At 38.2% G+C, this 13,052-nt stretch overlaps 1 protein-coding gene across 1 annotated transcript in view; it reads left to right on the forward strand.

Moving 5' to 3' along the window:
* Window positions 1-761: 761 nt before the first annotated feature.
* The window catches only part of LOC309495600 (calsequestrin-2-like), an 18,012-nt gene continuing 5,721 nt past the window's right edge, over window positions 762-13,052 (forward strand). The window contains exons 1-4 of the mRNA XM_082165418.1: window positions 762-1,180; window positions 1,875-1,959; window positions 2,108-2,208; window positions 2,467-2,578. Of these exons, the coding sequence (XP_082021544.1) occupies window positions 944-1,180; window positions 1,875-1,959; window positions 2,108-2,208; window positions 2,467-2,578 (535 nt within the window). The 5' untranslated portion in view covers window positions 762-943. The remainder of the gene's footprint in view (window positions 1,181-1,874; window positions 1,960-2,107; window positions 2,209-2,466; window positions 2,579-13,052) is intronic.

A 13,052-nucleotide genomic window follows, 5' to 3' on the forward strand; every position in this document is an offset into this window, starting at 1 on the left:
CATTAAAGAGACCTTTGTCTCAAAATATATTCAATAATTTTAGCGATTCTCATTTGTTACTTAAATATACAACATTTTAAAAAACATTTAATATTAGATCATAGTAGCGCAGAATCAATTTTGCGCTTCTGTCCGCGATCACGTCAAGTATCAGCCAAAAATACATGTGCATCTTGAAAAGAGAATGTTTTGGAAAGTCTGCAGCAAATTTTTGTGCCATCTAGGGGTTTAGAGGTAAATAAAATCAAATGAGTCTTTTAGGAGCTCCCATGGAGCCTTTAGCCCCGCTGTACCATACTTTTTCACATGAGCTTGATGATTAGTTAGGCTAATTCTGAACACAGCCACATACCAAATTATAAAAGGGTGTGAGTTAGGTCTTTTTTTTGTTTGTTTTTTTGTTTGTTTTTTTTGTGTGTGTGTGTGTGTGTGTGTGTGTGTGTGTGTGTGTGTGTGTGTGTGTGTGTGTGTGTGTGTGTGTGTGTGTGTGTGTGTGTGTGTGTGTGTGTGTGTGTGTGTGTGTGTGCGTTTTATGCGGTTGTATGCCATGCAAGCCCAGGTGACCTATATTTAGATTTTATTAATCTGCATGTTGAGAGAATTGTACTGTGATTCCCTATGGTACTCATGTCTGTCCTCTTTTTCTTCAGATCATCATATATTTTTAGCTTTTAAATGACTGGGTCACTAAAAGAGGCCTAAATTCACCAGGGACATACTCATTGCATAGTCTGTCAAATATCTCATCATATCATGTCTTTGCCTAATTGTTGAGAAGAGGTGAAGTGGTAGAATGAGAAAGAGAGCATAACATGTTTTTTTAGTGCTGAAGAACTGCACATTGAGTCTCATTTTGGTGGTCAGACTCACTGTCCTGCAAGATCTCACCTGGTCTCTTTCCATTAGACTCTTCTTTTTATTCTCCTGTTTAATCATTGCTACTATGCTGTCCGTCTGGATTGTCTTGGTTTCCTGCATGGATTTTCTCTTGTTCACCTCTGCAGAAGAGGGTCTGGAGTTTCCCAGTTTTGATGGCAGGGACAGAGTTCTTAATGTCAATGAAAGGAATTATAAGAAGGCATTAAAGAAGTATGACATGATGTGTTTGCTGTATCACGAACCCCTGTCTTCAGATAAGGAGCTCCAGCAGCAGTTTCACATGAGGAAGATGGTCCTGGAGGTAAGGAATTATAAAGAGAAGGGGGACGACTAAAGAATTTAGTGGATGAATAGGGACTGATATATTGCATGGTATATCTTATACCATCAAATGCGCTGAACAGGTTTTCAGTTTCTTACACAAACACACATACTGAAAAAAATATGTTCAACGCATATGATGGTATGTTCTAAATGTATACCATGCAATATATCGTTCCCTATTCATCCACTAAATTTCATCCCTGTTCTCTTAATAATTTAAACGTAAAATCAACGATTGTTTTAGATGTTTACTTCAAATAAAATGTATCAAAGAGCAACAATTTATTGCACCAGGGGGTCAGACTGTACATCTGTTTTCTGTGTCTAGAAAGTAGGCTACCTGATGTGCAATTTAGTGGGAAGACTGCCCTGATTTGGAGGCTGACAAAGGTTTCATAAAAAGCAATGCTCTGTCTGCATATGATAACAGAGCTGTCAAGTATACTTTTGACTATACAGATATCAGCCATCACAATCTACAAAACTGATCCAGATTCAAGATTCCTTCTTAGATATACTGTGGAAATGTTGCCCCAGACTGAATTGCTATTACAGACTAAAGGTGTTTGTAAAGACTGGCAATCTGGTATGCCTTTACTTCTGAATTATTCCTCAAAAAATATTCCTCAAACAATGAATGTTACTGATGTGTCTCTTCCATGCATCACTAGCTTGCTGCTCAGGTTCTCGAAGACAAGGATATTGGATTTGGAATGGTGGACTCACATACAGATGCTAAAGTTGCCAAAAAGCTTGGTAAGAAGTTTTGTTTTGAATTACTGTGCTAATAATAACATTCCTTTGTAGATCAAATGTTCTTACTCACCCATTCAATAAAAATGCCTGATACGTCTTTGTATCTTTGAGGTTGGGTCCTGCCTGAAATGTGATCTTTGTTCATTAGGTCTGGAGGAAGAAGGAAGCATTTATGTTTTTAAGGATGAAAGAGTGATTGAGTTTGATGGAGAGCTCTCTGCAGATACACTGGTTGAATTCGTGCTGGATGTGAGTGAAAACTGGGCTGGATAAATGTCAGTTCTCTGACTTTAGTTGATTTTATGATATCTTAGCAGAGTCTATTTTAATTCTTCAGTAACATCACATATTTATAATAATAAGATTCATGTTCTGGATCAGCATTATTGTAATTTTTGGATACTTATTGCAGGAATATTATACACAAACTTTAGGCTCAATGGAATATACTAACATTTGACACATTACTTTTCTTCCCTTCTCTGTGTGTGTCACATCATTCTTTAGCTGCTGGAGGACCCAGTGGAGTTGATCAGTAACCCCATGGAACAACGTGCTTTTGAGCGAATGGATGAAGACATACGCCTTATCGGCTACTTCAAGTGTGAAGAATCTGAGCGTGAGTGGCATTTTTGCTTCTCATTTAAGTATGTATGTAAACTTATCATTTTGTGCTCTAATAAGTATGACTCACTCATTCCATTCATTGTGGATTTATGTGTTTATCAAACTAGTTATATAGTGTCTTATTTGGCCCAACATTTTTTTTCAACTCCAGAGACATACTGACTTAGAACATTTAGGATCTCAAAGATCTCTTATTTAAGGCTGGTACATTCTTTGAACATGTTCAGATTTTTTTTATGTCCAGATTATATTTGTATATATTTATTTAATGTAGAGTTCTTCTATTTCTATTCCATGGTGTCAGGGTTCTGTGTTGTCTGTGTTGTTTCATGTCTCTATGTTTGTGTTTTGTGTCAGCACATGGCTTTGTCTTTGTTTGTGTTTGCAATGAGCTTCTCTTGTCCCGCCTCCCTGTTTCCCATTACCACACCCCCTTGTTTAGTCCTTGTTTCACTAATTGTGTTCACCTGGTCTTCTTGTGCCATTTTCCCTCTTGTCTTTGCTGGTTCGTTGTGTGCCTTGTGTCTTGATAATCTAGGACGGCAACCACCATCCCACAGAATGTCTTTATCGTAATGAGAAATGCCACAACTGTGGAAAAGTCGGACACTGCGTGTATGTGGGTCAATGACGTATAAGGATTTTCGTATAAGGACAGGCCAATTTTAAAATACAAAAAATAATAATATCTGTTGCAATTGTTCAAACATTAAAGGGTAACTAAACCCCTGGTCAGAGCCTGACTCCACCCACTGGCAATATTTGAAAAATGCTGGAAAAGTAGGCAGAGCCCAGTGGAGAGGGGGCGTGCATCTGTGACGTATCTCTCTGCAGGCAAGGGCGTGGTTAGCTGGTACTCTCTGACGTCAGAGGGTACCACAACTTCCAATAGGAAAATTCAACTGCAGTAGCCACTGTTCAACCTGAAGAGGGCAGCACTCAGACGTTTTTACACCATATTTTGTCAAATTAAAACACTTTAAACACAAATGTCAAAAAAACTACTTGAATCAATGAACAGCACTAATAAAGCCCCATTCTTACAGATCATTAACTAAAAAAAGTTGGTTTAGGGTTTAGTTACCCTTTAAAGATGAACTGAACTGAAAAAAATTTTTTTTTATAACGTGTTGTTTATGACAATTAAAAGTAAATTACACTAAAAAAAATTATTAAAAATATCAATATAGCTTTTTTTTAAAGCAACACAAAAATTGCGTTTGTTCGTATAAGAACGCTGGCAATTCTGATGACGTCACTGGAATGGTAGGACCTGCGAAGGTATATGGCAGCTGCAACTGCAGGTCCTATACACACGAAAATGAGTCATTTTGGTTACGTGTTTGAGCCTGTGAGGGACAGGCCAGTAGTACTGACTACCACCACAAGGAGGACGATCAGTTTCAGGCTCCAACTACAGTACAGGATCGTTTGGGGGGAGCGGCGCGCGCTGTATCGATTCGCCTCACTGATCAAGTGCAAAAGAAACTACGAGCATGCAACGCCGTTACGTTGTAAATTACACGAAATAAAAGTAATGCAGGTATGATCCAGATTGTATTTGCAATGTACATAGTCAATTATTAATGGAGCAATAGTGGTTCATGGTGTTATAAGAGGGAAATGTGGTGGGAGGTTGGAGGGCTGTAGCCTGTCATGCACTCTCATTTATTGTATACAAGCACATTATGCATTTTAGTAAATAGAGACTGCTTATATATGTCGTGTGCATTTAGAGAAAAATACTAACATGGTTGAGGTACTGTGCGTTTTAGAAAGTCAAGGCAGATAAATGGAAAATGTGATTGGACGAATTCATCCAATGAGATCGCTTGTTAAGTTAGCTGCACGCAAAATGTTAAAATCAAAATACTGCACGGCCGGTTACTGCACAGATACCTCTTACTATGGACCTAGCAGCTATTTCTGCGAGTTGAACTCCCTGCATCAACAATGTTTCCTGACACGATGAACATCAGCTAGCTTTCAGGGTGAGTAGAGAGGGACATTGGATTCTGTTGACAGACCTGCTGGGGTTTAGTTAGCTGCTAGTAAACGCATTATTAAGGCAGCTGGGGTTACGGTACATTTTCACAGGCTAACGTTACCTTTGACAAGGAAACCAGGCTTTATAGCGTTCAACAAAACTGAGACTGACACACTCGGCATTCATTGAAATTGAGTCACAAAACCAAGCTAGATACCAAACGATCCAACCTAGGTAAAGAGCTAGCAGCTAAACGAGTTGGAAGCACTTTTGTCAAACTCCACAAGCTAGCCACCACTCCGACCATATAAACTGTATAAATAAATAATGACTCCGACGATATCACAGATTGATGCGTTTACTAGCAGCTAACTAAACCGCAGCAGGTCTGTAAACAGAATCCAATGTCCCTCTCTACTCACCCTGAAGCTAGCTGATGTCCATCGTGTCAGGATTAACATTGTTGATGCAGGGAGTATTTTCAATTCAGATTGGAATTCGTCCAATCACATTTGCCATTTATCTGCCTTGACTTTCTAAAACGCACAGTACCTCAACCATGTTAGTATTTTTCTCTAAATGCACACGACATATATAAGCAGTCTCTATTTACTAAAATGCATAATGTGCTTGTATACAATAAATGAGAGTGCATGACAGGCTACTACAGCCCTCCAACCTCCCACCACATTTCCCTCTTATAACACCATGAACCACTATTGCTCCATTAATAATTGACTATGTACATTGCAAATACAATCTGGATCATACCTGCATTACTTTTATTTCGTGTAATTTACAACGTAACGGCGTTGCATGCTCGTAGTTTCTTTTGCACTTGATCAGTGAGGCGAATCGATACAGCGCGCGCCGCTCCCCCCAAACGATCCTGTACTGTAGTTGGAGCCTGAAACTGATCGTCCTCCTTGTGGTGGTAGTCAGTACTACTGGCCTGTCCCTCACAGGCTCAAACACGTAACCAAAATGACTCATTTTCGTGTGTATAGGACCTGCAGTTGCAGCTGCCATATACCTTCGCAGGTCCTACCATTCCAGTGACGTCATCAGAATTGCCAGCGTTCTTATACGAACAAACGCAATTTTTGTGTTGCTTTAAAAAAAAGCTATATTGATATTTTTAATAATTTTTTTTAGTGTAATTTACTTTTAATTGTCATAAACAACACGTTATAAAAAAAATTTTTTTTCAGTTCAGTTCATCTTTAAGGATGTTGTGTACACCTAAATTCATTTAAAAAATTTAATTTAAGTGATTTTAGTGTTTTTTCATCTAGATGAATTGTCCGTAGCCTTAAAAAATGTCATGTGGTGCGGCCGTGATTTATCTTAAAATTAATTCATTTCCTTAACATGCTTAAACATTATTTTACAAGTTCTTTGTAATTAAAGTGTTTAGAAACCAAGTATTTGCATTTCTTTTGAGTTTTTGTAAATTTGTTCTTTTTCATTTTTTGTTCTATAATTTCTGAGTTGCCTTCTTAAATCTAGTCAACAGACTTATTTTTCCTGTAAATCACATAAAACTGATAGAAATGTTTAAAATATATAATTTACTAAAGCATACTGTATCAGTGATTCATATTTCAGCCACAGAAATAAGATATTTTATTTTAAATTTAATACAGTGATTGCTTTTATTGGTCGCACTACATGATAAGTGGTCGCTCCAAATGACACGAAGACCTTATATAGTTAAAAATCTATTTAAAGAGATCAATGAACAATACATTTTATACAAAAAAATAGATTTAAACCAGATTTTATTCAAATTTCACAGAATTTTCCTGAACATAAACATTTTATAAAAAAAAATTTATTATAAAAATCACTTCACAAACACAAGTGCACCATTTAATTTAACTTGACTTAGAATTTCTTTCTAACAAATAATAATGTTATAGATATAAATTATTTCATAAAAGTATTGTATACAGATAACATTTGGGGTCAATAGTTTTTTTGGGTCAATAGTACTTGTATTAATCAAGGACACATTCAGTGTCACATTCAGGCGCAGGCTATAATGTTACGAAAGATTCTATTTCAAATAAATGCTGTTCTTTTGAACTTTCTATTCATCAAATAATCCTGACATATAAAATGTATCACAATAGCCAACAATACATTGTATGGGTAAAAATTATCGATTTTTCTTTTATTCCAAAAAATCATTAGGATATTAAATAAAGATCATGTTTTATATTTTGTAAATGTCCTACCATAAATTTATAAACATTTATTTTTGTGAGTGAATATAGCAATATCGCAAACATAAATGGATTTTTATGCATTAGATGCATAAAAATCTATTCCAAATGATACTAATGTAAATGACTTTTTTTATATAAACCGTCAATTGAATATAAAAGCATAAAACTGCCAATCTAGGACATATATCTATCATGGAAAACAGTCTGCAGTGGTCGCACCACATGATATTTGGTCGCACCACATGATATTTTCAAATTCAGTCAAAATTTACAGGCACAGCAATGGCCACCTAAACAAAACAAGCTAGCTTGCCAAAAAAGGTCACTATGAAATTTATGATAAATATATATATTTGTAGAAATAACTTTAATATAATTTTTTTTTTGAGGTCATACCACATGACATCCAAAAGTGGCAACTACATACCAACCATTACAAAGGTTTATTTTTTTTCCAATTTGAGAGAATTACAAACCTGCTTGCTGGTTCCATGGGTCCTTGGTAAATTGGTTTATGATGTAACTTCATGTGTTTGAATAGTTTTCAACATAAAAGTCCCAAAATGGTAGTTCCTTGATGGTCGCACCACATGATATTAAATAAAATGGACATCATCGGACAAAGTTTGTTTGTATATTATGATGGAAATATAAATACAAATGCTTTGAATTTTTTTAAAGGATTGCAAAACATTTTGGAAATCATGCCAAATAGTGCAGAAAATAAATAAAATTTGAATAAATTCAGAGTAATTTCAAAGACGTTTTCAAAATAGAAGTTATGGCCGGACGGTCGCACCACATGATGTTTTGACATTTTAAATAACAAAAAACAAAACAAATAAGTAAAGGTTTTTGAAAAGTTAAAGTGAGTACATACATGGGAGAGGTACTACAAATATACAATATCTTTTTATGCATTTAAACCCATTTTTGCCTGAAAAAAATGCAATCGGACAGAAAATGTAGGCGTCACGTCATTGACCCATGTAAGAATCACAAAACACAGTGGCTAGACAAAGCTCAATATGTGTCAGCGGACATATCCAACAATCAGTGTGCAGTGGATGATGACCTGTTTGAGCTCTTCACTGTCTACTATGCACAAGACAAGGCAGATGGCATTTATATTGATCTTCAGCTTAATGGCATAAAAGTTAGCATGCAACTAGACACAGGAGCATGCAACTCTTTGTTGAGCTCAACCTCCATTCATCTGGCCTCGTACACTGGAGACAAAATCCCTGTGTGGGGTGAGATCAAGGTTCCAGTCACATATGAGGGACAACAGTGTTCACTTCCATTGATTGTGGTCAAAGGAGACAAACCACCATTGCTGGGACATAACTGGCTCCAGAAAATATGCTTAAACTGGAAGGAGATCTTCAGCTTGTGACATGTGACACCGGTGAGTGTTCCTTCCCTCTCTGATGTACATGACAAACACAAACAGCTTTTTCAAGATGTGTACGGCAAAATGAGTGACTTTAAAGCAAAGGTGAGAGTGCAAGAAGGATCTCAACCTATCTTTCATAAACCAAGGCCTGTTCCGAATGCTCTTAAAGAAGCAGTAGAAAAGGAACTTGATCGCCTGGAGAAGAACGGAATTATCTCTCAGGTTGGAAGGAGCGATTGGGCAGCACCCATTGTGGTTGTGCCAAAGAAAGACAAGACAGTTAGGTTGTGTGGCGATTATAAAGTCACAGTGAGCAAATGTATTCTTGCAGAGGAATATCCGCTACCTAACGTGGAGGATCTTTTTGCCACATTGGCTGGGGGAAAAGTTTTCAGTAAGATTGATCTGTCTTTTGCATATTAGCCTTTGGAGTTGGATGCTGAGTTGGATTCTAAAACCTTACCATAAACACGCACAAAGGCCTGTTTGAGTACCATCAGCACCTGCAATTTTCCAACACAATGGACCAAATCCTACAGGGACTTCAAAATGTAGTGTGTTTTATGGATGATATTCTGGTCTCTGCGCCATCTCCTGAGGAACATCTGGAAGTACTGGACAAAGTGTTGTCACGACTACAACAACATGGAATAAGAGTGAAGAAATCAAAATGTGAATTCCTCTTTAAGTCTGTGGAATATTTGGGATTCAAGATTGATGAAAAAGGAGTGCACCTTCTCCACTGATTGTTGCAGGCCAATGTAAATTGGCAATGGTCTTTGCAGTGTGCTCAAGCTTTCAATGCCTGTAAACAGCACCTGTTGTCAAGTAAGTGGTTAGCTCACTATGATCCCAAAAAGCCACTAAGACTCGCCTGTGACGCCTCTCCCTATGGCGTCAGCACAGTTATCTCACATGTTCTACCTTCAGGGGAAGAACACCCCATTGTGTTTGCATCGAGGACTCTGACAGCAAGTGAAAAAAACTATGTGCAGATTGAGAAAGAGGCCCTGAGCATAGTCTTTGGTGTGAAAAAGTTTCACAAGTATCTGTATGGCCGCAAGTTCCATCTGGTAACTGATCATAAACCCCTCCTTGCAATCCTAGGCCCCAAGTCTGCCATTCCAACATTAGCTGCCCTCCGTATGTAACGGTGGGCTTTGACCTTGTTGGCCTATGATTATGACATAGAGTACAGATGCTATTCTGATCATGTAAACATGGATGCATTGTCCAGATTACAGTGAGAGACTATCTCTACAGGGGGGGAAGAGGAGTTGGTGTTTCAAGTCTCACACCTAGATGAATTGCCCATCTGTGCAAGAGACATTTCCACTGAAACTAGGAGAAATCCTTTGCTATCAAAAGTGTTGGACCTAACTTTGTCCGGATCGCCCAATCATGTCACAGATGAATACTTGAAAATGTTCCTTGTAAGAAAAAAAACAGCTCTCGGCAGACCAGGGCTGTATCCTGTGGGGCTCGAGAGTGATCATTCCTCCAAAGTATAGGGAAAGACTGTTGTCTGAGCTGCATGAGGGACACCCAGGCATAATAAGATTGAAAGCATTGGCAAGAGGATGCCTCTGGTGGCCGGGTCTCTACCAAGACATTCAGAACTTTGTAAGTGCGCTCCATGTGAGTTGGGGTGAAACCAACCACCCTGTGCTCCTCTTCACCCATGGTCCTGGACGACAACACCCTGGGAGCGCATTCACGTAGACTATGCAGAAATAGACAATCAACACTTCTTAGTGATTGTGGATGTTCATTCAAAATGGGTGGAAATATTTCCTACTCAGCTGACCAATGCAGAGAAGACTATAAACCTCTTGCATCATCTCTGGGCTGCCTATGGATTCCCAAAAGAGCTGGTATCGGACAATGGCCCACCATTCACCTCCAGGGAGTTTGAGGAGTTCCTAAGGAATAATGGCATGCGTCACGTTCTGTCTCCTCCATATCATCCAGCCACAAACGGTCAAGCCGAGCGAGTGGTACAAACCTTTAAAAAAGCATAGGAAATGTTATGAGCACAATCTGAAGCACCTCATTTACGCCTGGCTCGTTTTCTGTTGACACTCCCCAGAGCGAACACCTGCTGAACTGTTTCTGAAAAGACAGCCTTGTATCGGTCTCACACTGCTAAAACCAGATACATCTGCTGTTGTTCTCCAACATCAAGCACAGCAGAAAAATGCTCACGACACACCTTCCAGGAAGCTCAGATCTTTTGAGGTTGGCCAGAAGATCATTGTGCGGAACTGTCGACACTCAAATCGTGCCTGGCTTCCAGGTGTCATCTTGTTCAAGCATGAACCTCTCACATACCAAGTGCAAATCGGAGATCGTAGTGTGAAGGTACATGTGGATCATCTGCTGTCATCTAATGTACAGGACAGAACGGATGCTATGGGCAGTACCATGGCCGATGACTTTGCTCCTGATGTGAGTGACAAGGGCAATTCCAGTGTTACCCAGCCCCGTGTTCTGGCCAAATGGTTGTCCATGTCGTTCCTCTGAATAGTAAAACAAAACAGCCACCAAGCCCCAATGCCTAGAAAGCCATCACTGGCCTGTCAGAATGGGTGCTAAACATGTGATACAAGGTTACTAGCTTCAATTTGCTCGCAGATCACCGCGCTTCGAAAGATGACACAATGATTCAATAATGGCATAGTCCACACTTCAGTCAGGAGCAACTTAGCACACGTCCTCCGCGTCAAAGTAATAATTCTACTGGCGAAAGGAGCTGTAGAGAAAAACTTGAATTGGGGCTCAGGTCAGGAAGCAGACAGACTGGCTAAACCGACCGTCTGCTAGCTGTCTTACGTCACCGTGGTCAGATAAATCCCATCACATAGAGCCTTTTTCATCAAGAAATGAAGAGTTTGGTTCCAAAATGCGATAAACGCCATAAATATAAAAAAAATGTTCCTGCAAAAATCAGTATTGTATAAGGTCGGTATTGAAAAGACCATTTTTATTTTTATGTAAAATGCAATATCCGCTGTGTTATTCTGTCATGTTTTCTCCCTTTCTTTCCAAACTGCGACAAACGCCAGTCTCCCTTCTCTGCAGAATGCGATAAATCCGCTCAACCAATCACAGCGCACCATTCCACGCATTGTAAACAGTAACGGCGGCGCTTTGAATACACCCGGCATCCTAGTTTTCCGTATCTACTTTGTACTTTTTGATCAACAAACAAACAAAAAAAATTATCATTTTGAAAGCATTGATAAACCTGTGGTGGTTTCTGCGGTAGGGAAGAAACGTAAGCCATCGAAATCAAATCATGTACATGAGGAGATTAAGAAGATGAGGCACTCGGGAGGAGGAAAAATGCCGGCTGTTGCTTGTTTTCACACGACAGCATCAAACTTCTGTCACGCTGACACGTTGACCCCAGGGGATCTTTTGAAAAACTTTCAATTGTTTTACTCAAAGTCAACGAAAACCGAGCAGGACCAAGACATTTTACAGCTGATCGCCGTCAGAAAAGTTCAGGAGGTATTTCCAAGCGATGGCTGATTCAGGTATTTTTAGTCCAGTGCCTGTATTTAAGATTAGAATTGACCGAGTTCTGAGGCTGTCAAATGTGGATCAACTTACTTTGTTGTGTATTTTCAACAGTTTCAATTATGAAAAATAACTTTTATATTGATTCAATGGATTAATTGCATTTAAAAAAATAAAATAAAAAAGTGTCATGAATGTATTGCATTTTGGGGAAAAAATTCTACATTTTTATAATAAATCTTTGAAAATCAAAATCTGGATTTGAATTTTTTATGTTATTATAACCTAAAGATGCTATGTGAAAGTTTGAAACATAAAATAGTGGTTTTCATCTTGCCACTTTCTTGGTAATGAAAACACATTTTTAGTCAAATTAATCAAAATGGATTTATCGCGTTTTGGAACCAAACTCTTCATATCATCATATAGAGACTGTGTCTGTTCCCCGAATTAGTAAATACAAAAAAACGTCCAAACCTGTATAAGGGTAAAATTGTATTGAGGTTCAACAAATAAAAAACAGATATAATACAAATGAGCAAATTATAAAGCTTGGGTTGCTGAATATTCGATCCCTTACTTTAAAAGCACTTATTGTTAATGATATGATTACAGACTATACTGTAACCTAGATGTGCTGTGTTTGACAGAAACCTGGCTAAAACCAAATGATTACATGACTTTAAATGAGCCCACCCTCCAAGATTACGGTTATAAACATGAACCTGAAAGGCAAAGGGGGAGGTGTTGCTGTAATTTATAGTTATATTTTCAGAATTAATAAGAAGCCTAGTTTCAAATATAATTATTTTGAAGTGTTGGTGCTTAATGTAACAATAGCTAGTGTAAATGATAAATTACGTTTGAGATTTGTGCTGGCTACTGTATACAGGCCACCAGGGCACCATACAGACTTTATCAACAAATTTGCTGACTTTCTATCAGAGTTAGTACTGGCTGCAGATAAAGTCCTAATTGTTGGTGATTTTAATATACATGTAGATAACAAAAAAGATGCATTGGGATTGGCATTTAAAGACATTCTTAACTCTATTGGAGTTAGACAACACGTGTCAGGACCTACTCATTGTCGTAATCATACTCTAGATCTAATATTATCACATGGAATCAATGTTGATGCCATTGAAATTCTGCAGCAGAGCGATGATAGCTCAGATCATTATCTAGTCTCGTGTAAACTTCATTTAGCCAAGGCTGCAAAGCCGACTCCGTGTTACAAATATGTTAGACCTGTCACTTCTGCCACTAAAGATTGCTTTATTAATAATATTCCTGATCAGTTTCATCATCTCAGCATCCCAGATAGCTT

This window comes from Leuciscus leuciscus, assembly GCF_965113295.1.
Source record: "Leuciscus leuciscus genome assembly, chromosome: 3".
NCBI lineage: Eukaryota > Metazoa > Chordata > Actinopteri > Cypriniformes > Leuciscidae > Leuciscus > Leuciscus leuciscus.